This window comes from Lemur catta, chromosome 9 (assembly GCF_020740605.2).
Source record: "Lemur catta isolate mLemCat1 chromosome 9, mLemCat1.pri, whole genome shotgun sequence".
Taxonomy (NCBI): domain Eukaryota; kingdom Metazoa; phylum Chordata; class Mammalia; order Primates; family Lemuridae; genus Lemur; species Lemur catta.
In genome coordinates this window covers 41413569-41439985 of record NC_059136.1, presented here as the reverse complement: position 1 = coordinate 41439985, position 26417 = coordinate 41413569, and the positions used below count along the sequence as shown (strand labels likewise).

General features: G+C 40.2%; 1 protein-coding gene across 1 annotated transcript in view; it reads right to left on the bottom strand.

Annotated features, from left to right (window-relative positions):
- SNTB1 (syntrophin beta 1) overlaps nt 1–26417 on the bottom strand; it is a 240935-nt gene that overhangs the window by 13720 nt on the left and 200798 nt on the right. Inside the window, exon 4 of the mRNA XM_045561804.1 lies at nt 17711–17850. Coding sequence (XP_045417760.1) covers nt 17711–17850 — 140 coding nt within the window. The remainder of the gene's footprint in view (nt 1–17710; nt 17851–26417) is intronic.

The following is a 26417-nucleotide window of genomic DNA, read 5'->3' as shown; positions in this document are numbered from 1 at the left end:
ACAGAAGCAAAGTGAGAAAAAGATGTACCACTCTCAGGGAGAATGCTGTCTTTTGGTGAATTTCCCGCCAATTTTTTTTTTTTTTTCCAGAGAGACTATAAAATTGAAGCCAATAAAAACTGGAAAAGTGAAATTTATTAGAAAATCCACACTTGGTAGCTCAGGATATGAGGAATGACATTACTAATAGAACATAACAAGGCACAAGAGAGCCCAGGCTGACCAATACCACAAACAGGGAGGCTTTGATGGGGGAGCCCAGTGTATCATGGGAAGTAGCAATGAAGAAAGCGTTTGGAGGGAGGAGTACCAGTGTTCTTTGTTATCCATCTCATCACAAAATTCTCATTGATTAAAAAGAAAAGGGAAGAGGAAAAATTGATTTTTCAACTAACCTGTTGAGAATGTAAATTGTCTAATATTTATATTAAAGACCAAGTTGATTTGCCATCTGAGGAATAGCAGACATGTTGAATTACGTGTTCTTTTGAATATACCGATACTGGTTTAATGAGACGTACAGTACGGTATGTAAACTCTGAGATAAAGCAAAGTGTCTTTTCACTACCTAGTTAGTGTGTGTGCTGGTGACAAAAGGATACTTTTTCCAGATTGAAATCAGGGAGATATATCAGCTACCTGCTGTTTGTATATAAGTACACATCCTCTGGGTGGAGTATTACAGACCTTGAAATTATTTTATAAATACTATATGCAAATGTGGGAAATGCACATATATCTATGGAAAAGTTCTAGAAATGTAACTCAACTGTGCAAAAGAAAAGCTTGAAAACAAATCATTAAAATGTAGAACAATTTTATGGGTGATTTCTTCTTTTTTTAGTCTTAAAATTTCCTCTAACATATATGATAGGTCTTTGAATAACTCACTTCGTTCAACGTTTCATTGTAATGGTTGATGAGGAAAAAAAGCAATTCCTGGCCAGGGCCACTGTCAGTGTGGAATCTGCATGTTCTTTCCATGTCTCTGTGGGTTTTTCCATACTCTGGTTTCCTCCCACATCCCAAAGCTGTGCCTATGAGATGAACTGACGTGTCTATGTGGTCCCAGTCTGAGTGAATGGGTGTGTGTCTGAGTCACGCTGCGATGGGATGGTGGCCTGTCCAGGCCTGGTGCCTGCCTTACCCCCTGAGCTGCCGGGACAGGCTCCAGCCACTTGCCACCCTCAACTGGAATAAGTGGGCTGGAAAATGAATGAATAAATGAATGAAGACAAATGATTGTCAGATAAAACTTAGTGACATCCACAATAATTGTACAGATGCACAATAAACAACACAGGACAGGGAGCCTGCCTCATTTGTTCTTGTTCGTTTTAAACTGCGTGGTGGTCAGGTGCTCTTAACAATCTTCACTTTGCAGATATTTATTCCATGATGCAACCCACCACCACTATGACCACCCTCACTCACTGATTCACCAAAATCTGAGTAATAATGTTCTCTTTCATCTTTCTTAAATGTATGTGTAGCTCACATTTATTTCAATGTTTAATGTTAGAAGTGTTTTTGGATCTTTATTTAGAAGTTGGGTGATATTTTTGTGACCAGAAATATGCCATAGGAACTTAACTCTTGTTTATGTCAATTAGCCTGTGGTGAAATTGGTTTCTATATATGTCATTTCGCTTCAAGTTGCAGTTTCCAAGAACCTATCATTGATGTTAAGTGAGAAGACTTACTGTGCTACACAATTTAAAGATTAACGTAAAAAGGCTATGAGACTGGAATAAACCCAAATCTTTCAATTTTTAGAATCAAGACTTTCATGATACTGAATATGTGTGTGTGTGTGTGTGTGTGTGTGTATGTATGTGTGTATATATATATATATTTTCTGTGTGTCGTATGTGTTTTGTTTGTTGTTTGTTTAATGTTAGTGGCAATTCAGTGCTGGAATTCTGGGTATGTTCTTCTATGGCTTCCTGCATTTGTTTGTGTCTGTCTGGGTTAGTCTAAATTGACCATGTCTAGCTCCTAAAACCTAATAGCTGCAGGCTGTGGCTATGGAAGAGCCCTTCTCAGAATGAAGTTAACTGATCCATGTGGGATGAAACATACACCTGTGTCCTCATTAATCCCTTACACAAACAAACTGTCCTCCAGCAAATAAGACAAGAGAGACACAGACCTGTAAGTTTAAGATCCTTTTGGATTCAGGGGTGTTCCAAGGGGCCACAGAAGAGTTTCCCACTCTGTTCAAGTACCTTCTCCCTTCCTTCCAACTGAACACCAAAAATCACTAATTCATGAATTAAATCAACAAAGATTTTGCCATTCACTAACTGATACATCCAACAAATATTTATGGAGCACTGTTAGGGACTGAATTATGTCCCCACAGAATTCACATGTGGAAGCCCAATGCCTGTATTTGGAAATAGGGCCCACAAGGAGGTAATAAAGATTAAGTGAGGTCCTAAGGGTTGGACCGCAATCCAATAAGGCTGTGTCCTTATAAGAGAGAAAAAGATCAAGCATGGGCTGGTAATTGACTTCCCAGAAATGTTAGAGAGTGTTCTCCCCCCAAAAGCCATCCCTGGACCTTGGCCCATCTGGGGAGAAACACACTTGGAACAGATGATTTGCTTCTTGGGAAGCTGAGATGAGATAGGAGCCCTTCCAGCAAGGCTGAGACTGCCTAAGTTGGCAGCCAACAGGGGTTCTTGGATGCTCACTCTGCAAGGGTTGTTCATGTGTCAAAGTTGACAGCTCCTGGGTAAGAAGATGGTGGGGGAAACACATCTGCTGTTGACAGCAAAGTGATCTAGTGGAGCTCAGGACTAAGCATATCACTATCTGATCTCCTTCTCGAGGTGGGTGTCCCTCTTCGGTATTCCCACACGTCATTATCAACCCATTACCCCACTGTTGCACAATTACCACCTCCTCTCCCTTACTAAACCTCATTCCCTTTCAGGGTAGGAGCCTGGTCTCCTCTCTCATTGATTCGGTGGTGTCTAGCTCTCTACCTGACACATGGCAGGTGTTCAAAACATGTTGGCTGGGTAACTGCACAAATGCAAGTTTCTCAAAAAGTTTTTAAAATGTGAATTCAACTTTGTAAGACAAAGTATGCACACACATACACACAAAATTGATCTATTTTGAAATGCTCTGACATTTGGGGCCAGTGAAAGGACCTCCTAATGGGCTGTCTACTTGAAGGCCACACTTGGGAACACATTACTATAGCCAGACTCTGGAAACTAGGTGCCAAGTAAATGTCAGCTGGGCATTAAGATTTTAAAAGTCATCATTTGGACATTTGAAAAAGTTAGGGCTAAAATTTGTCTGCCTGAGTTTTTCCCCTTCTGCCAGGAACGGTCTTTTTACATTCCTCCCAAGATTATTCCCAAAGATCTGTCTGGGTCTGCAGTCCCAGGGGGCTCTGAAATTGCTATTATTTATCTTTTAATTATTTTACATTTTATGCTATTTGTGTATCCTGAAAAATGTGACCATCTGTCTCTTATCTGTGGCAGGGACTAAACTATAGCAACCAAGAAAATGCTGTCTCTCAAGAGAAGATAACTTTCTTATCCAACCAGAAAAAAATACTGGCACCCTGGGATAGGCTTCAAGCTGCAGTTCACACCCAATTTCTAAGTATTATCTGAAACTGCTTGAGAAGCCCAAGGACATGCTTTGTTCCTTACAAAAATTGGTTGGTTACAAAATTCAGATGCACATTCCATGGCTGGAAGCAAAGCCACAAACCCCAGAAAGATTTTACATTTCCTATTAGCCAGGAGGGTGGATAAGTGAAAAAAATGAATAGGACCACATAATATAAGAGAGGGGTAACAGAATGAAGGTGTGAAAAGGTAGAGCAGCAGTCAGATATCTGGATTCAAATCCCAGCTCTGCACTTATTATGTGACCTTAGCAACTTTCTTAAACTCTCTTTGCCTTATTTTTCTCAACTCCATCCAAACTGGGGATAATAATATGCCTGCCTCACGGTTATGCTGTGAAGATTAAATGAGTTCATATATGAATACTGCATGGAACATTGCTTGGCACAGAATATATAGTAATAGCCTTTATTATCATTAGAACACAAGTTTCGTTAGGGCAAGAATTTTTATTTGATTATTCTCTGCTATATCCCTAGCATCTAGAACAGCTCCAGGAACATAGCAGGCACCCAGTAAATACTTCTTAAGTAAATGACTTAAATTAATGGCTTGAATACAAAGAGGATGAAGTTCAACAAGTTTGTAATTAATGACTGCTATGCGACTCCTCTCCAAACCTCACCTCCTCAGCCACACAAAGCAGTAGCTAATGCTAAATCCAAAAAATTTGGGTTTATACACACTTACTGCTAATTTCCAGATGAATTCAGCCCTGGAAGAGTGTTCTTGAAATGTGAGTGGTATGAGATGTTTTATGAGAATAGCCTAGCATCCATTTCCTGTTTTTTCTTTAGCGACTGGTGATTTCAGTAGTAACTTGGTAGTCTTAGGGAGTTAGAGTTAGCTTTTTCAGTCTAGGGGACAGAAGTTGATGATTTTTTTAAAAAAGCAAAAGTCATTAAGATTTCTTATTCATGGCCAGCATGGATCCAATTTAAAGAATTGTATATAAATGGGTCCCTAAACCAGATGAAGAGAAAATACAAAATGTCTTAAAATTACTTCAAATGCCCAAAGTGGCAGATTCCATAAGGCTCAGACTGGCTGTATGACAAGACCACTTTCAGGTCAGATCTTTGTCCAAGACCTATGGGAGCTCATTCCTGCAGGAGATCGGGCCAAGTGTTTTTCTCTCTACCAACAACTGAGGTACTGAATTGCATATTGTTTCTGGATCCCCAGATAGGCCCCTTAGCCTGACTGGTTTTGCGAAAAACCAAAAACCAAAACCAAAACAAAAAAACCTGTCTCATAAGAAATGCTTATGCATCAATTTAATTCTAGAGAGGTATTAGAGAATGTTGCATAAAATGTTCCATACAAAAACATTATTATTAATATCCTTAATTAAAACAAAAACAGTTGCAGCACACAGATTCAGCCAAATTAGTAAAATTACATATTAGGTAACTGGGTTGCTAAGCAATATTACATCCTCATTTTACTTAATTGCTGTAATTAGCATCTCCCAGCAGATGCCACAATGCAAGGCACCAAAAAAAAAAAAAAAAAAGAAGAAGAAGAAGAAGGAAAGAAGCAACTGGTCAGATCCCTTAAATGGTTCTGGTGATCTCAAATACTTCCATCCACTGGCCACCCCTAATGGAGCATGGTAGTCAACAAACGCCTTAGGAAAGAAGTGAGGGGCAGAGAATCATTAACAAGTACCAAACTGTCAGGTGGGAGAGGCTTCCCAGGACCTCCTCACCCACCATATCCCCCCAGCTAGAAATAGCCAATCAATTGCCTCATTTATATCTTCTAAACTTCTTTCATCTGAACATGGTGGTGAAAGTCAGGCAAGGTCCCATCTTTTAGAAAGTTGATATTATTGAAGGATATTGACTATAAGCAAAGACCAACTTAATGCAGGAGAAGGAACAGCTTGGAGCCAATTCTTGACTATTTAGTGGCATTATCCAGGTGGATTTTCAGAAACAAGTGGTTGTCCTCCACACCTTTCTCTGTGGCCCTACGACCTGTCATGGCCAACTGCCAGCAGTAACACGGATGAAGGACAGTGGATGCTCGCCATGTGAAAGGATGTTTTCATGTATCATCTCATTTAGTTTCCACACAGCTCTTTGAAAGTGGTATCATGAGTTCCACTTTATGAACAAGGAATCCCAGGTTCTATGTGGTAAAGTAGCTGTTCAGAATCTCAGTGTCCAGAATTTGAACCCGGGTCCATAGGACTACAGAGTCCAGTCTCTGTCCATTGCACAGGGATTCTCTCTCCATCACTCTTTCTGGTTCAACAACTATAGAAGGGGAAGGAAACTGAAGGGAAAGAGTATAATGAAAACTTTAGGTCCATGGGTTTACTTTATCCATGTGCTGCTTTTTTCCAGAGGTAAATGAGATGTATAACCTAATGGAATTCTCATGGCATGATAGTCCAATGTCTTTGGAAATTTTTCCTTTGAAGTTAACTGTCTTTTTATTATTTAGCACTCTTAGAGCTATACATATAATTTTTTGTGAGATGGGGTCTTGCAATGTTTCCGAGGCTGGCTTTGAACCCCTGACCTCAAGTGATTTCCCCGCTTCTCAACCTCCCAAGTGGCTGGGACTATAGGTGTGTGCCACTGCACCTGGCTTAGAGCTGTAATTTTTAAATAAAACTTCAAATCTTCTAATTAACTCGTACATATTCCCTTGTCCTATTTATGCTTTAATTAGTTCAACATATGCCATGGTGTGTATAGAATTACAAAAAGATCTTTAAGAACTTCTCCATGTAAGGTAATGACAACTAAAATTCATCTTATTTTACTGGAAAAATAAAACCATGGGCGAATAAGCCGAGCAATCAGCTCTTGCAACACTTGGCTTTTTACATCTCTCACAGTTTGCCTTTTTTTATTGTCCTACCATCAGCCTTGACTACAACGTTGGCCACTAACAGGAACCTGTTAAAAGTTTTTTAAATTGAACTGAACATTCCTGCCCCAAGGAGGGACCCATCCATAGGCCTCCCGCCTGCAGTGTCGTCACAAGTGGCATCCAGAGAGAGCTCTGTGCCGTGAGCTCAGGCATTCCAGTCTCCCCACCTCTATCCCAGCCTCCCTACTCCCTCCAAAAAGCCAACAACTCTTCATTAACCTCAGCTCAATGACTCTGATTTAAGAGGAGTTCCTGATAAAATGCAGTGTTACTTATAGAGTCAAATATGTCAAATTACTTACTAGTTATTCATACTTTAAATTATTTTCTCTGATCTTAGCAATCGCTATAATTTATCAATCACTTATTATATCTCAGTTGTATGCTTACCAGTTACGTATATTAATATTATCTAAATCAGTCCTACCAATAACTGTATGAAGGAGAAGATACTGTTGGCTCTTTCATTCAGAAGAGGAGACTCATATTCTGAGCGAATGATACTTTGCCCAAGGTCACACTGCGAGTGGAGGTCTCAGGATTGGACTCCTGGTTTGTCTGATTCCAAAGTCCATGGGTCTCCTCACTCTGCTTATCTCTCACCCACCAATCCTGAGTAGCTCAGGGTTAGCAGGAGGGAGGACTAGAGCGAGAGCAGGGACAAATGGGATGGCAGGATGTGGAAGGCAAACCTCACAGTGTTCGGTCTGACAGGGTACAGATCCTTGAGCATATAGACCCTTTCATGCCACCCCAGGGAATGCCCATGGGATACACCCACATGCCCTAAGAGTGAGGATGCCTCCCAGGCTCAGCAAGAAAACCACAGACTGACTAATTTCATGTTTGACAAATGCAATTGGCCAGACTTCCCTAGTGAAAAGAGCTCCTAAAATTTCCAAGGCTGGCCTGAGGCAGCAACTACTTTTAGCACTTAGAAGCAGGTTAGTTCCTTAGGCACCCCAAATTACCCATCACGTTTAGTAGAAATGCACAGCATCCTTGGCTTGCAAGTGGCACAGGAGTACAGAAGTACACAGTTCCCCTTTCAAGCCTACCCACGCCCATCTTTCAGGCCCACAGGTCAGCAAACCGGGCTCAGAGCAGCGTCACTGTTTTTACAAGCTCTGTGTCTCTGAAACTTCTGCCATCCACTGGGACTGGGTGTGCAGAATTTCTGGGTTAAACCTCCTCTAGAATTCCAGAAATATTGCGACCTTAATCCCTGCTTTCTGCAGACACATCTCATTTGCCAATTATGACGACAGTGACAAAAAACCAACACTCTTACTCCATTTGGGCACATGTACTTTTTTTTTTTTAATGTTCAGCAATATCAAATAAACTTTGGCTAGGCAAAAATTGTTCTCTCAAGGACTCATAAAAAGCTGAGGGATGAGAATCGCTAAAATTACAACATGTTTGCAAACTTCCCGAGTGCACTGCTATAAATCGCACCATCGATACACGAGGCACCATCGAAGTGTGTCAACGGGAGAGATGGCTGCTCATAAACTTCCTTGCATAGCAGGCGACACCAAGAACATGTGAGCTTTTCTGGTGCCACTGCTATGAAACACAATCAAATTTTCATCTTCCAGAAAAATATAAATTAGATGTGCCTGGGCCTAAAAAGAGAAACCCAAACAAATAAACAAATCAACTATGAACTGTCTAAGCAGTAACTCGATTTAGAAGAAACCTGTTTCCTACTGGCTACAGTCCCAGCCAGATCTTCTTGTGCAAGGGAAGAGACTGCCTCTGACATTCTGAACAAGGCTCTCCAGCACTGCTACGGGGAAGAGAAGGGGACTAACAGGGAAGAAGGTCGTGCCAGGCATTTTATGCTAATAAGGCTGTACATATGTCATTGCTGTGGACTGAATTGTGTCCCCCCCACCCCCGCACAAAGTCATGTGTTGAAGCCCTAACCCCCAGTGGGACTGTATTTGGAGATAGTGCCTTTAAGGAGCTAATTAAAGTTAAATGTGGGGCCCTGATATGATAGGATTAGTGTCCTCCTAAGAAAAGACACCAGAGAGCTCACATTCTCTCTCCATGAACACACAGAGAAGAGGTCATGCGAGGACACAGAAAGAGGGTGTCCATCCCAGGAAGAGGGCCCTCCCCAGAAACTGACCATGCTGGCTGGCAGCTAATCTTGGGACTTCTAGCCTCTAGAATTGTGAGAAAATAAATTTCTGTTGTTTAGGCCACCCAGTCTATAGTATTTTGTTTTGACCGACTAATACTTTCATCATATTTTAATAGTTATAATCACCCTGCAGTAGACATTACGATCCTATTTCTCAGATGAGGAAACTGAGATCAGAGAGAAGTGAGTTAGTTGCTCATGGCCATGCAGCTTCGAAAAACTGGGGCATGAACCCAGGTCTCAAATCTGATACGGTGAAATACAGTTTTTTCTCTCTACCGGTAAATGTGATTGTTTCCCATTCTTTAAGGACATATTTTTGGAGACTTTTTATCTGCTTACTTTCTATTTTTAGTTTTTGCTAACAAGATAGATTTTAAAAGCTTTTTAGAAAGTGCTATGATGATGACCTGTGGATTTTAGCTGGTCACAAATTTTCAGTGTGATGGAGTTGTTTAAAAAATGCAGCCAATGTACATATGAACTCCAAAATAGAGAAGGGGTTAAAAGTTAGAGTAATAATAACTAAATTTATTTGGCACTTACCATGTCTCAAGCACTATTCCAAACACTTTATATTGTAACCCTTATAATAGCTCTGTTAGGTAGGTACACATATTATACATGTTGTACATGTGGCAAGAACAGATTACAAAACTTGCCCAACAGTCCTAAGCTGGTAAGTAGCAAAGCTAGGATTTGGAGCCATGTTGTTAAGTTTCCAGAACTTGTGCTCTGGAGCATCCATGTGACACAACACTCTGTAAAGAAAGAGTGAAGCAAAGAAAGAGTGCAAAATAATGCTAGCTAGAAGACCATCTAAGTGAAACAGAAGGGCAGCAATACACCACATTTTAGCAGCTGCGGCTGACTCTGTGAGCACCTGGAGTCAGGACAGCCTTTGAACTGATCCATCAGTGGTCACCACAGCATGAGGCAAAACTGTGCTTGTGACAGACCACAGGGAAAAAAGAACCACATTCTTGCTGAGGAGTTCCCCTCCCACAATACGTGATTTGAATGTTTGTGTCCTTCCAAAATTCATGTTGAAACTTAATCCCCTATGTATTAAGAGGTGGGGCCCCGAAAGTGATTCAGTCGTGAGGGCTTGACCTCATGAATGGGATTAGTGCCCTTATAAAAAGTCCTGGGGAGTCTGTTAGTCCCTTCTTTTGTCCTTCTGCCCTTCCACCTGGTGAGGATGCAGCACCGGACACCATCTACGGAGCTGAGAGTGAGCTTCACCACACATGGAATCTGCTGGCACCTTGATCTTGTACTTCCCAGCCCCCAGTTTCTATTATTTATAAATCACCCAGTCTAAGGTATTTTGTTATAGTGGCCCCAATGGACTGAGATACCACAAATCCTGGGAGAATGCGTAGTAGCAGTGCATAGTCTTCTAAACCAGTGGTTCTCAGAAACCTGGAGAGCTCCTTAAATCACAGATGGCCTGGGCTCCACCCCTAGAGATTCTGATTCAATTGGTCTGGAGTGGGACTGAAAATTTGCTTGTTTAGCAAATTTCCAAGTAGTACTCATGCTGCTGGGTAAGGCATAGGTAGAAACTGAAGGTCTCTGATACTATTCACAACTCTGTCCTCACTTTGTGTGATCTGGGACAACACTTTCCTCCATTGTTAGTTGGAATGGGTGGGCACCTATTGCAGGATTAAGTGGTCAGGAGGGAAAAGATTTACAAGATACACTCAGTAAATTCAAAGAGCCATTGAAACTCTAGGACGTAAGGACATGCTTTAGGGAGGCTGCATAGAATAGTAGTTAAGAATCAGAGGTAGAATCAGAATCTCTGGTCCATCTCTTACTAGTTGTGTGACTGTACAACCTCTTATTAATAGTTCCTCAGTTTACTTATCTATGAATATAGGAATAAAACCTTAACCTCATAGGCTTGTGAGGGTTAAAAGTGGTAACCTTGAGTACTACATTTGCCTGATACTTGTTAAAAACAAACACTCCTGACTCCCAACCCAGCCTACTAAGCCAGAATATCCAAGGCATGGTCCTGGGGACCTGAACCTTAATAAGCAGCCAGGTGATTCTTACAGTGGGCAAGGGTTACAAACCCCGATAGAATCTACCTGCTGCACTTGGCCTTGCTCTATGCCCCACAGGACCAGCCACTGGTTTGTTATCAGCTTGACTGATTTTGAAAATGGTTATTACGGTGGCCTTCTTGATAATATCACCCAGGATGATTAATTAGTAGACACCTTATAATAAAGTTTTAAAAGACATGGCTCTATATCCATAAGTAAAAATTTAATTAAGGTGTATTTTTGAGATTTCTGCATATTACCATTTATAAATTAAAACTCAATAAAAGATTTTAAAAATAAATTTTAAAAAGACATGGCTCCCCTTCTTTAGAAATATACAAAGACAAATAATGCTACTAGACAGGCTACATGCCCAAGTGCTCATATACAAAGGATGCAGGGCCACATGAGACTGTATGGAACATACAACACATGGGAAGTAAATCAGTCACTTGATGAACTCACATAAGTGGCTAGGGAAGTGGCCAATGGAAGTTCTGGGGTAACTTCTGCAATGGAAGGATTCTGTTTCCCTTTGACAGCTACCACTTCTGGCAGGGACCTCTCTGCCAGAAACCAACAGCCTCAGCCCAGCCTTCTTTCTACCTCAGAGGGCCGCCTTTATCTGCAAGGAGAGAACAGCTTCCATTTTAGCTGGAGTGAACCCTGCCTCCCACAGCAACTCGCTGGGAAGCCCAGCTGGGAGCTGCAAAGGGGCTACATTTCCCCAGCATCATTGTACAAGGAAGGGAGGGGGCCTTTTTTTCATTGTTTGTTTTCCAAAAGTCTTTTTCTGTGTGCAACCACAGGGACTTGGAAAGAAGCCGACCAGGACCAAAACAACCAAACTATGGTGGCTCATGCTCAAGCCAAAAGGTCAGCTAAAAACCTATTTTACCAAAGTATATTTTCCCCTTGGCTTTGGAGACAAGGACATTCTACTGAGTGCATTTAACAGATAAGGACTCTGAAAGAGAGAGGTGGGGTGATTAGTCTGGGGCTAAGTCCGTTTCTGGAGGGAGGAAGCCTAGGATGGAAACTCCCAACTCTTGTGTTTCCGGCTGTGGCTCAGAGCAGGCAAATGGTTACCTACTAGCTTGAGGCCATGAAGAAAGGAGGAACAGCCAGTGCCACCACAGCATCCTGGACATCATCTGCCTCACAGGCTACCAGCTGGGGATCCTAATTTTATCATTCCTCATAGGGCTAAGACACATATACAATAAAGTTTCATTCTGCAATTTAGTGGCTAGGCTGGATAATTTGGGAGCAGGACAGTGAGTTGGAAAGAGAATCGCACCAGGGTCTCCTGTACATTTAGATGGTAGACGTTGATTTTTTAAATGCTGCATCTTCTGTTCTAAATGACCACAGTTATGCACTGAAGGGGCTTCCATTTCCTATTTCCACATTGGATGCAGGCTTATGGGTTTAAGCTATTCATGTGCTTTGCTTATAGCCCAGACCCAGCATCCCTGTCACCTGTGAGCCTGTGACAGATATCTTCAGTGCCCCACCCAAACCTTCTCAGATCCCACCGTTTCTGCACACCTGCCCCTCCTTCTGGGGCCTTTGCTTTTAAGCGCTTACACCCAGGACCTTCCTGCTTGTGCAAACAAGCCAGAAGAGCCTGTGAGCTGAGATCCCCATGGGCAGCCTTAGCTTTTGAGGGACTTCTGTGGGAATGTGCAAGTCCAGTCACTTGCCTGAGTCAGGACAAGCTAAGAAGGAGTCATTTATATGCTCTAGGGCAGTGCTGTCCCATAGAACTTTTGGTGGTGATGAGAATGTTTTAGATCTGTGCCATCCAAAATGGAAGCCTCTATCTACAAGTTGAGCACTTGAAATGTGGCTAGTGAGTCTAAAGGACTGAATTTTAAATGTTATTTAAACAGAATTAATTTAAATAGCCCCATGTGGCTAGTGGCTACCATGTTGAGCAGTGCAACTCTCAAGCTCCTAAGACTTCACCTGAAATCACACCCTCCCTTGGTTTCTCCCTCTGCCTGTCCTTCCCCTCTGCCCTTCCAGGTCTTTCCTGGGAGCACTTGCTTCATAACTCACTTCCACATCAGTCCTGGTCTCCTGTTCTGCCTCTGAAGAACCAGACCTAAGGCAGAGCCTTTCTCAGTCTTTCCAAGTCTTCCTGAGGGTTTGAAGTCCCAGTTCTAAACCCGGTTACACCACGGGAAAGCTGAGAAAATAATAGCGACTCCTGATCTTCCTGTAGCTGAGTACTTTGTGTCCTCACAGAAATTTACTTTTATTTTCATTTATTTTTCTTCTTCACCATGGGATAGAGATCACTGAAAATTGTTTGGATTCAGCAGTCACCCCTTGGACATTTGTTATTTGATACCAAAGGTAAAAATACCTTCCCAGATCATGTCTATGATGCTTAACAACTCCAATGACTCCTACCATTCTCTGTGGTTCCAACGTCAAAGGGCACAAAAGGACATATAATGAAAAGTCTTCCTCCCATCTCATGGCAGTCTCCACAGGTACCAAGCACAGGTATGCAGTCTCACAGCCCCAGAGGAGCTAGAATCCTGCTTTGCCTCTTAGAAGCTACATAACCTGGGGCAAATTTCTTAACTCTTTTGAGCCTCAGGTTCCTAACCTGTAAGATACTACCCTAACATAGGCCTTGCAGGAAGGATACAAGGGCTGTAGGAGGTAACTTGAGTTAAATGCTGGGTAATTAGCAAGTCTCTGATCCATTCCCCCTCAAGCCCCAAGGCCATACAGTGCTCTGACTCCCCGCCTCCAGTACTGCATGAGCTCTGCGCTTGCGTCTCCCTTGAGCCTGGAATGCCCACATCCATCCATCTCGGGTACCCACCCCTTGTTCCTCGGGTGAGTCCTCTCAGGCTTCAATTCAAACATGACTTTCTTTTCCTGCGTCTAACACTAAGGTGTTCACATGGTAGTAATACTCACCGGGTGCCGATCGAGGGAGGGGTGTGGGGATAAACCCACAACTAATGGAAGCGGAGCGCACTGTACGGGGGAGGGACACGCTTGCAGCCCTGGCTTGGGCGGGGCAAACAGTATTACATGTAACCAAAATGTTTGTACCCCCATAATATCCCGAATAAATAATAATAATAAAACCAAAACATGACTTTCACTGTGAGTTAGGCATTTTTTGCTGTCTCTGCTCCCAAGGGTGCCTTGCATATCCCTACACATCAATACAGGTTGGCATGGCATGGCGTGGCAATGAGGGGTTCACAAGTGTGAAGTTTTTTCACCTCTCTATCTCTTGCCCCAGTTATATTAATAACTCCTGGCACATAGTAGATGAATTATAAATGTTGATGAATGAATGAATGAATGAAAAAGCTGTCTTCATTGGTCAGAATGCCCAGAAACTGTGGGGAGAAAGCTGTGGGCTAGGTGCAGCACTTTGGGAGGCTGAGGCGGGAGGACTGCTAGGTGCTAGGAGTTCAAGACCAGTCTGAGCAACATAGTGAGAACCTGTCTCTCCAAAAAAAAGGAAAAATTAGCCAGGCATGGTGGCACACGCCTGCAGTCCTAGCTACTTGGGAGGCTGAAGCAGGAGGGCTGCTTGAACCCAGGAGTTGTGAATTGCAGTGAGCAATGATGACACCACTACACTCTAACTCTAGCCTAGGCAAGACTTTGTCTCTAAAAAAATAAACAAACAATCATTAAAAAAAAAAAAAAGAAAGAAAGAAAGAAAAAATAAAGCTATGTACTAGAGTTAATTTTATTTTCATGTTGTATTAGAGTTCTAGAAATTCTACCTTATTTCAACTTTTATTCCTGAAAGCATTTCAAAAGGACTGAGTCCAACTTGCCTTCTTAGTAACTGGAATACAGTGACTGTAGTCCAATCCTTCTTTGGTTTCAGCTGTGGAAATGTCTCAGAATCTGAAAATCATCGCCCACGGATGAGGACTGTGGATGTATTATTAATATAAATTGCAGAAAGCAATAGCAATTGGGCTGCATTTGAATGGGCCCCAAGGCGTAGCCTGAGTCATTGTATGAACATTTAAGGATGTTTAGATTCTGATTATTGAGGTTTTATTATAATGCTGTATTGTACATTAATAGCCATTCTATCAAAGATTTTGAAGTTTGGAGGCTCAAAAATTAAATTACCTATTATTATTATTTTTTTTTAAGTGATCTAGGCCTGGTTCCTAGCCCCTGAAAATCTCCTCTATTCACTGCTGGGGCTAATAATTTTCAGCTTTAGGTCACCCTTGCTGGTCTGCATTATCAATCATGACTAGAAGTAAGAAAGATTTTTCAGGAGTTTCAGCTCCATTAATGGTTGTCATTTAATCTTGTGTTATTAATACTTCTTGCTTTGCTACTGGGCCTCATTCTTCTCCCCGCACCTGAGCCTTGACTATAACCTGTTTGGCACCTTAGTTTCCAGGACTGGGAACCTGTCTTTTTCTGTCCATCTCTTGCTCAGGACAGATGCCCCCAAACCTCAGTCCACTATGCTTTTTCTGTTGGACGAAACCACGGGACTAAATTCCTTCCAAAGTATGTCCCACATTGCTCAATAATTCATTCAACAGACATCTGAGGGCCCAATACTGCCAAGCATCAGGCCAGGAAGGCCACAAACATTACGTTAGCATGCTTAACTTATAGGCAAAGAAAGGCACAGAAGGAATGAAAACAGCCTATTGTCACAAAGTGCATACAGCTGGCAACAGAAGTCGGGTCTGGGAATTGTCAGCTACTTGAAGGCAAGATTCAGGTTTGATTCACTTTTGTTCTCAGGATATAGGCCTTCAAAGAAAGGGACAAGGATATGACACATTAAGACTGTATTTCATGTCTTGGCTACTGTGAATAAAGCTGCAATGGACATGGGAGTGTAGGTATCTCTTTGAAACCCTGATTGAAATTCTTTTGGATGCATTCCCAGAAGGAGGATTGCTAGCTCCTATGGTAGTTCTATTTTTAATTTTTGGAGGAATTCCCATACTATTTGCCAGAGTGGCTGTACCATTTTACATTCCGACCAATAATGTACAAGTGTTCCCTTTTTTCCGCATCCTCACCAACACTTGCTATCATTTGTCTTTTTGATAATAGCCATCTTAACAGATGTAAGATGATATGTCACTATGGTTCTGATTTGCATTTTCCTGATGATTAGTGATGTTGAGCACCTTTTCATATTACTTGTTGACCATTTGTATGTTTTTTTTGAAGAAATGCCTATTCAGGTTCTTTGTTCATTTTTAAATTGAGTTATTTGGGTTTTTGCTATTGAGATGTAGGACATCCTTACATATTCTGGATGTCAGCTCTTTATCACATATGTGGTTTACACATCTTTTCTCCCAATCCGTAGGTTGCCTTTACCTTTTTGGGATTGTTTCCTTTGCCAGGCAAAAGCCTTTTAGTTTGATTTAATCCCATTGATCTATTTTTGCTTTTTTTGCCTGTGCTTTTGGTGCAATAGCCAAGAAATCATTGTCAAGGCCAATGTTAAGAAAATTTTCCCCTGTGTTTTCTTCTAGGAGTTTTATGATTTCAGGTTTTGTGTTTCAATCTTTTATCTACTTTGAGTTGATTTTTGGGTTTATATAAGATAGGTGTTTAATTTCATTTTTTGCATGTGTATATCCAGTTTTCCCAGCACTATTTATTGAAGAGACTGTCCTTTCCCCATTATGTATTCCTAGCACCCTTGTCAAAGATCAGTTGACCATAAATGGGTGAATTTATTTCTGGGCTCTCTATTCTGTTCTACTGGTCTATATGTTTTTATGCCAGTACCATACAGTTTTGATTACTATAGCTTTGTGATATATTTTGAAATCAGGAAGTTGTGATGCCTCCAAATGTCCATCTACAGATGAACAGAGAAAGAAAATGTGGTATTTATATACTAATAAATATTATTTGGCCTTAAAAAAGAAAGAAATCCTGCCATATTTGACAACATGGATGAACCTGAAGAAGATTATGCTAAGTGAAATGTGCCAGACACATTAGGACAAATACTATATGATTCCATTTATATGAGGAATCTAAAATAGTCCAATGCATAAAGGCAGAGAGTAGAATGGTGGTTTCCAGGGGCTGGGGGGAGGGGGAGATGGGGATGTGCTGGGCAAAGGGTATAGAGTTTCTGCCATGCAAGATGAATAAGTTCTAGAGATCTGTACAGCATAGTCCCTATAGTTAGCAATATGGTATTACACACTTAAAAACTAGCTCAGAGGGTAGATCTCATGTTATGTGTTCTTATCACAAAAAATAAAGAGGGCATGAGGAAACTTTTGGAGGTGATGGATATGTTTATGGTATTGATTGTGGTGACAGCTTCATGGCTATATACTTGTCTCCAGATTGATCAAATTGTATACATTAAATATGTAAAGCCTTTTGCATGTCAATCATTATTTTAATATATTTTTTTAAAAACCGACTGTATTTCACATGAATAATAAATGTGCATCGAAGGACCTAAGAAACAGACAAAACCGGGCAGCCACATTCCACAGGCAGTGTTACATAACTAAGGAAGAACTTGTTCTGGGATCTCATGCTGAGCACACCTTCAAAAGCACAGTGGGACATGCCCGTATGACATTCTTTTGTGCCACCAAGTGAAGACTCTTGCTTGGTGATTGATTCTACTTGGACTTCAAGACTGCAAACTCATGTGTCTAGTTCATTTCAAAGGGAATGAGATGGAGACCCAGGAAGGTGGCTAGACTGGGATTTTTTTCTTTGTTTCTGTGTTGCCTCATGTTTGTCCATAGATGCCACATATGGTAATTAATCTATCTGGCTAAAAATGTATGACTACATTCTTAAGGAGCTTTCAGCCCCTGCAGCAATAGTAAGCAGTAATACAGTGTGTTGAAATAATTGTAATTGATTAAAATAGTACCAAACTGCAAACACATCCTACCCAAACACAAGGCCATGGCTACCTGGTGGCAAGAAGAGGGTATGTGTGAACTGGGCTGAACCAGGCTTCCTTCCTCCGTGGCATGCTGTCATAGATTAAAAGGTCTTTCTCCGTGAGTACAACCAGGGCTGGTTTCCACTGTTTCTCGCTCTCCCCTGGCACCTGAAACAAAAAGCAGAGAACTGTCAAACAAAAGCCCAAGAAAAGGGTGATTGGAAAAGAGAAGTTGGAATCACTCCAATCAATAGACCTAACAGTAGGAATGTCTTTTGATTCAGGTTATAAAATCAAAATGGAAAGAACCCGATCATGATCTCATGATTCCTGATTCTTGAAAATATCTGCTGTCAAGGGCCCTGGGGACGTATAGTCACGACAGCCAAGAAGCAGCCCAGCTGCCACACGTGTCACTGTTTCTCACCTGCCAGTCAGCCCTGAATCTTTACTTCACAGTGGGAGGCAAAGGCTTGGGGGAAAAAGCACTCCAAGCTGATTCTCTGGTACAGTGTACTTGTTTTTACTATGAAATGGTAAGGTTTGAAAGTTTTTAAATAAATATCCAAAAGCTCTGAGAAATATACTATGGAGGCAAGTGTCTACCCAGACAGGGTGAAACTTTGTAGCCTCTTCCCTGAGTCTTTGGTTCTATGATTCAAGGACCATCTTGACATTTCTCTTGTTCTGTTGAATGTTCAGTGCCATTCACCACAGATAACTCTTTAACTCAAGGGCTGAGATGACCTGGCGTGGATGTGAAAGGATTAAAGCATCAGTAGGGATCGATCATTGGGCCAGATGACCTTTAAAGTCCCTCCAATCCAGAGCCTGTGTAGCTTGGATCTTATCCCATGAGCCATTTTCCTTGGCCCAGTGTTTACAACCTAAAATGTTCTTCCAGCTATGAAAATGCTCTCCCTCCAATTTGAACTCTGGACCCCTGGAATAAATCTTTACACTTGTTTTGGAAAATCTCTATGCTTTAGCCTTTCTACTCAAGACACAGGCCATGTTCCAGTAGCACCAGCGTCACCTGGGAGCCTGCTAGAAATGCAGAGTCTCAGGCCCATCCAGCTCTGCTGAATCAGAATCTGCATTTTAACAAAATCTTCAGGTAACTCATATGCTCATTAAAGATTATGAAGCACTGCTCTAGATGAGGTTAAGATTCTCTTTGACACTGGCAACTAATTCAGTGAGGATTTAATCCTCTCATAATAAGCTGCAACTCAAAATCTATTCAGAATTAACCTAGGCAGTAGCTAAATAAATGATAACACTAATTCCTTCCCTTTCTGTTCTTATTATTTATTGCTGTATCTTAAATTCAACAGGGGCATCTGTATTGGGGCAGAAGCACATGTGTGTGGCTTTTGCTTTAAGCTAACACCCAGGACCAGTGTACTAGGAATGAGTGATGCAAGTAGAGATGATGTGAAGGATGGTGTAAGGACTGAGTTTTGTAATTTCTACATATCGGATGCCTGAGTCTGAGTCCCAGCTCTGTTGTTTATTGCCTGTGTGACTTTGGACAAGTTATTATTCTCTGTGCCTCCCTTTCCTTACTGATAAGGATAACATCATATACAACCGTGGTGACAAGTGCCGACTCTGGAGTTAGATAGAAGGCCTGAACAGGCCGGGTATGGCGACTCACACTTGTAATCTAGCAGTCTGGGAGGCTGAGGCGGGAGGATCACTTGAGGTTAGGAGTTCGAGACCATCCTGAGAAAGAGAAAGACCCCATCTCTACAAAAAATAGAAATATTAGCTGGGCATGGTGGTGTGCAACCATAGTCCCAGCTACTTGGGAGGCTGAGATAGGAGAACCACTTGAGCTTAGGAGTTTGAGGTTGCAGTAAGCTACACTGCACTCTAGCTGGACAACAGAGTAAGACTTTGTCTCTAAAAAAGGCCTGAACACAATGAACACAAATCGATGTTGCGGTGTTGCACAATTTACTAGCTTTGAAGTTTGGGGCAAGTCAAATAATTTCTTTTTATCTCAGTTTCTGTGTAAAATGGGAAATAACAGCACCTATAACAGAGGGTTGTTATAGAGATTAAATGAGTTAAAATTTGTGAAATGCTCAGTGCAGTACAGAATAAGCAGCATTTAAGTGTCTACTAAGTAGCACTTACTTCATAATGTTACAGTGGGGATGAGACAGCGTGTGAAATGCACCTTTAGCATGGCAGCTGGAAGATGATGAAGCCCTCAGTAAAACATAAGATAGTGAAATTGTGGCAGACCCACCAGTTTTAAACATGTCAAAAAAGGTGTCCTTTTGGAAATGGCATCACGATGATAAGGCAATGACTTTCCTTTGGAAAAATTATAAGGCAAGTCAAGAATATCTTTGGTGCTGACAATTTCAATACCTTCTCTTCCCATCCTTTCCAAAGTTCTCCTGGTAAGAATTCATCGCATGGTGAACAGCTTTATCTGCCTTCCTTCCAACAATTCCAAACAAAAACTCCATTTCTAAAGAAGAGATTTCCAACTATAAAGCTATTTATACTAGAATGTGAATGACTGCCTGACTTATTCCCCCCTCTTTATGAATTTTATATATATTTTAAAAATCTAGCTTTAGCTTACTGCTTTTGTAAGGCTTCTTTCCCTCCCCAACAGAACAACAGCATCTTCAAGAAATCAAAATGAATCATTAAAGAAGGCAATGTACCAGACCCTACAAGGTGAATAAACTATGGTCTCAAGGCAAAAAGTGTTTGAGAGGGGAGGTTCCAAATAAATTTTTTCCACCTTCTACATTAAACTTAGTAAATTGCTTTTCCAGCTCATTAAATAGGATTGGAGAAGCTACAAATGATTCTCCCAAAGTGACTATCTTACTCACCTAGTCAGATCCGATCCATTAACTTTGACCAGAATCAGTCATTTAAATGTAAAAATGACTAAACATCATTCTTCAATAACAATATTAAGTTTGCAAAATAAACCTCACCAGTAAATACCAACAGTAAAATGCAGACCTACTTACTGGTGGAATCACAAACTCACCAACATGTCAAGTGTATGTTTAATATGTAGGTTTAAATAATTCCAGAGCCCTGAAACATTTTGTAGATTGTTGAAGAGCCCTGTGTGGATATGGTAAACTCTGCTGTGAGAATACTTAGAGTGGGTATTTTCCACCATTCCTGTGTGCAGAGCTGTCATTTTAATACTATGTAAATGCTTAGGGGTAGAAGGCTTCCCATGAGGACAAATGACTTTCTAAGGGGAAAAAAAAAAAACATTATGTTCAAGAACAAGGTTTTAAAAGCATATCTTGTGCTATATAAGCCTCATTATTTCAAGCCATTGAAGGATAATTTTTTTTGTCAAGCTCAAGTGTTTGTGGTATTATCCTAGTGACAACTTTCATTACAAATCCAGCTTTCCTGGCACCCAAAGACATTCCAGTGTTAATGCGACAGTTCTGGGGTGGTGTCTGCACTTTATTAAAACATGACACCTGAAACAGATGTGAAGGGTCCGTCTCTGTCCCAGCTTCCTGCCCTGGATGCTGCAGTCATCAGTTTGTCAAGAACTGATCATGTTCTAATGAAGAAGATGAAGGAAAGGAAACAGAAACTGAAAACCATTCAATTCTGAAATTACTCCCAAGCACAACTTTGGTGAGCTAAACCCCGTCCGCATATTCATTTCTGCAAAGCATGAGAGGAAAGGTTTACAAAATGGCAAGAAGAATTTAAGAGGTGGTAGTAAGAAGTTACTAGTAGGAATTGTGGGAAGTGGAATCACTGAATCCTCAATTTGAGACAGGTCTCATAAATCATCTAGTTCAGGGACTTCCAAACTCTTTAAATTCATTGATCCCTCTGTTCAGATTAAATCACAAGTCCTAGAACAATCCGTAAAACAATTGAAGGAGAGTTTCTATGGGGTCACATTCTGGTTGGGATCCTGGCATCCAAGTCTCTTTATGTCATACCTGTGAGTGTCATTGTTAGCAATCCTTAGAATACAATTCGAAAACTCATCTTGTCCTTCCTAAAATACCTAGGATCTTCACATTACTTTCAAAGTTTTACCGAAACCTTTCTGTGTCTCTTTTGTAGGTATTTCCAAAGAAAAGAATGATACCATTGCCTCTTAGGCAGAGTTGTAAGGATTAAATGAATTAATACAAATAGAGGCTTAGAAAAGTGTCTTGCACATAGTAAGTAGGCAAGCCTTAAGATATATATCAGCTAATTTTTTACTATTACATTAAGGTAAGAATAGTGAATATCAGATTAAAGACCTTTGCCAGGTCAGAATGTCCTCATTTGCCAAATGATGGGACTGAATTGTTGCTAAGGCTTCTTCAACTTCAAAACCCAATCATTTTTTTAAGTTTAAAATTCCCTGCTACTAGGCCAGCTGGAACTGCTTCAGCTATTAATACTAGAACTCTTCCTTTACAGCTCTTCTTTGTTCAGTATACTCTGTTCCTAGAGCAAAAAAACAATGTATGAGTCCATTTTTCCCCGCTCTCATACCAACTCACTCTTCCCAACAAACTTATTTTCTATTTTCTCCTTGAGAATGCATGGCAGGAAGAGCTCATAGTATTTAGAGACAAATACTATGTCTTCAAAATCTGGCTTTGCCACTTCCCAGCTGATTACTTAACTCAGATTACTTCACTGCTATAAGCATGTGTTCGCTGACAAGTTACACAACAAGAATGGCCTCCCATGCACATTTTGTGAGGATCAAAGAGACAATGTGTATAAAGTACTTCCCACATGGTGGGTACCCAAAATGTGAAGCTGCCCCCTTGCTCACCTCAAGTGCGCTCTTTCTTGCAGCTCTACCAAGCAGGAAGAAAGGTGTAGATGGAGGGAGAGTGACTAATGCAGAGTGGAAAAGTTCATGAAAGAAGAAGGTCCATTGCTACTTTTGTGTTGGAGATCATGGTTATCTCAATAACTCTTTACTTTAAGTCTGTTTCACCTCAGGTTGCTACGTATTTACAGCAAAGGACACGATATCAGTGTAATAATAATTAACATTGATCAACTTCCAAATGCTTTGCAAACAGTGGATAATTAGTCCCTGCACCAACTCCCAGGGAGACAGATAAAGATTATCTCCATCTAACCACAAGAAGAAGAGGAACAGCATTTCAATGCGGCCACAGGAATGCAGGGAAAGTGTTAATTAAGCAAGGCCACTCAAATCTCCAACTCTCTTCTAGCTTGTCCCGAACAATCCCTAAGACCCGTGAATCAAGAGCCAGACAAAACATCTATATCTGAGTGAAAAGGAGAATGAAAAGGAAGAGAAGGCAAAGTAGGACGAGAAAAAAGGCTAGAAAAAGACGCTTCAGAAAACCGTTCTGTGGGAGCATCAGCTTCATATTTATAGAACTAATTTCTTACAATTCCCAGGTTGTTTGGCACCTGGATCACCTGTTGAACTCAAGGGTGGCTTAATGAGAACCGGAGACTGGGTGATGCATCCTATTTGATGAGTGTTAAGACAATGATGAAAAATGTTAAAGTAGGGTGAAAAAGATGGAATGAAAAATATAGTCTGACCAAGGGACACTAGAGAAGGTGTTATTTTTATATGCTAGCTCTCCCAACAACCAACAAAGCAGTCAGTACTTTCAAGCTTGTTCCCCCTGTCAAGTTCTGAAACTGGCTCTGGACTTATATGACCCAGTAAAGCCCCAAGTGCCAGGTTCAGCTTTGGGACACTCATCAGAGCCAATGTACAGTAGTCTCAATGGTGAGACTTTGGGGCTTGGGTTATAGGTGAATCACCTGTAGTGTCTGCAGGGCCACGCTCCCTCTAAAGGTGCTAGGGAGGAATTCTCCCTAACTCTTCCTAGCTTCTTTCTGGTGGCTACCAGCGTTCCTTGGCATGTAGCTGTGTCGCTCCAATCTCTGCCTCTACTCTTACATGCACTTCTTTCTGAGTGTCCTCATATAGCCTTCATAACTTCTCCTGACTTAGTCCAGAGAATAAGAAAAACACAATGAAAAAAAAAAAAAAACTAAAAAGTATATTTTTAAAAAGCATATTGCCTTTATACCCTAAACCAGTATGAACTCAACTCAACTTAATTACATCTGCAAACACCCTATTTCCAAATCAGGCCACTTCTGAAGTCCCAGGTGGACAAGAATATTTTTTGGAGGAGGAGAAGACACTATTCAACCCACTACAATAAACAATGAAGTTGTGCACAAAGATTCAGCTACAAGGACATCACCTGGTATGGTTTATAACTGTGGGCAATAGGAAATATGCTAAGATATATAACAGTAGAAGTATGGTTGAATAAATTATAGCACATTCCTCTATTAAAACATTAATATATATTCAATAGTAGCAGAATATCCATCTTGACAAGGACACATAGAATTATCAGGATAGACCCTTTTCTGATTTAAGATCAAGTTTCAATAAATTTAAATGCATTCAAGTTATACAATGTATGTTCTTTGACCAAAATGGAATTAAATTAGGAATCAATAACAGATCTATGAGAAAATCCCGAATATTTGGAAAATAACAAACTTCTAAGTAACCAATGAGTCAACAAAGAAATCAAAAGGAAAATTAGAAACTATTTAGAACTGAATGAAAATAAAACACAGCATATCAAAATTTGTGAGATGCTGCTAGAGTAAGACCAGTAAGAAAATGTATAGCACTTAAATGCCAATTTTAGAAAAGAAGAAAGGCCTCAAATTGATGACCTCAGCTTCCACCTTAAGAAACTAGAAATAGAAAAGTAAATTTAAATCAATTAAGCAGAAGATAGGAAATAATAAAAGTCAGTGCAGAAAATCAATGAAAAAGAAAACATAAAAGCAACAAAGAAAATTCAACGAAACCAAAATGTGATTCTTTGAGAAGATCGATAAAGTCAATAAACCTCTAGCCAGACTGATCATGGAAATGAGAGAGAAAATACAAACTATGAAAATCAGAAACAAGAGAGGGGACAACACTACATAGTCTGCAGGTATATAATATAATATTAAATGTATAATAATGGAATGTATGAAGAATTTTATGCCAATAAACTTGAAAACTCAGATGAAATTGACAAATTCCTAGAGAGATACAAACTGCCTAATCCCATTCAAAAAGAACCTGCACTTGAATGTTATAGCAGCACAATTCACAATTTGCAAAGATATGGAACCACCCAAGTGCCCATCAATACAGTGGATTAATGAAATGTGGTATATGTATACCATGGAGTACTACTCAGCCACAAATAAATAATGAACTAATCCCCTTGTATTAACCTGGATGGAACTGGAGACCATTCTTCTAAGTGAAGTATCACAAGAATGGTAACCAAACACTGCATGTACTCACCATCAAACTGTAACTAATCAATCAACACTTAGTGCACATATGGAAATAACACTCATCGGAAATCATGCAGGTAGGAGTGGGGAGGAGGGTATGGGTAAATTCACACCTAAAGGGTGTGAATGTACACTATTTCACTGTACAAAAGCAATTTATATAAAACATTTGTACCCCTTTAATATTCTGAAATAAAAAAGAAGATAAAACTAAGATTTTTATTATACTTACTAATTCATTTAAAAAATAATAAATCCATTACATGTCAACATAAATAATTTTTGTGAAAAATTCATTTTCCAGAACAAAACTAATTTGTGAGAAAAACAGTACTGTTTTACATTTCCAAAAATCTCATTAATATCTGGCCAAATATAAGAAACTTGGAGCCTGAAGATAAAAAAGAAAATAAAGAAAAAAAAAACTGGGGCAGTACTATCTCCATTAAAGAAACTGAATTCGTGGTTAAAAATGTTCCCACAAAAAATACTCAAGGGCAAGATGATTTCACTGAGGAAATCTCCCAAACATTTAAGGAAGAAATAATACCAGTTGTATATAACTTTCAGAAAATTCAAGAGCAAGCAATACTTATAGCTCATTCTAGAGGCTGGTGTTACACTGATCCACAATAAGACAAAGATATTGCAAGAATAGAAACCTACAAACTAATACCCTCATGAACATGATTCAAAAATTCTAAACAAAAATTTAGCAAACTGAGTACGAAATTATACATCGTGACTAAGTAGGGATTATCCCTAAAATGCAGTCTTGGTTTAGCATTCAAAAATCAATCAATGTAATCCCCCATATATAAAAAAAGTAAGGACAAAATCCAATATCTATTTCTGATAAAAGAAAACCTTAGCAATCAAGAATAGAATAAAATTTCTTCAACCTGATAAAGAGCATCTATGAAAAACCTACAGCTGATATCTTACTTAATGGTGAAAGACTGCATGTGTTAGCCTCTAAAATTAGAAACAAGACGAGGATGTCTACTCTCCTCACTTCTATTCAACATCGTACTGGAAGTTCTAGGCAGTGCAATCACAAAAGAAAAAGAAATAAAAGGCATCCAGATTGGAAAGGAAGATACAAAACTGTCTTTATTACAGACAATATGAACATGTATGTAGAAAATCTGATGGAATTTAGCAAAAAGCTACTAGAACTAATAACTGAGTTTAGCAAGGTTGTAGGATAAAAGATCAATATATAAAAAGCAATTCTATTTGCATATATTGGCAACAAATAGAAATTGAAATAAAAAGGAATACCATTTCTACTAGCATAAAAATATGAAATTCTTAGAGATAAATATGACAAATCATATGCAAGATCTGTACACTGAAAGCTACAAAACATTGCTGAGAGA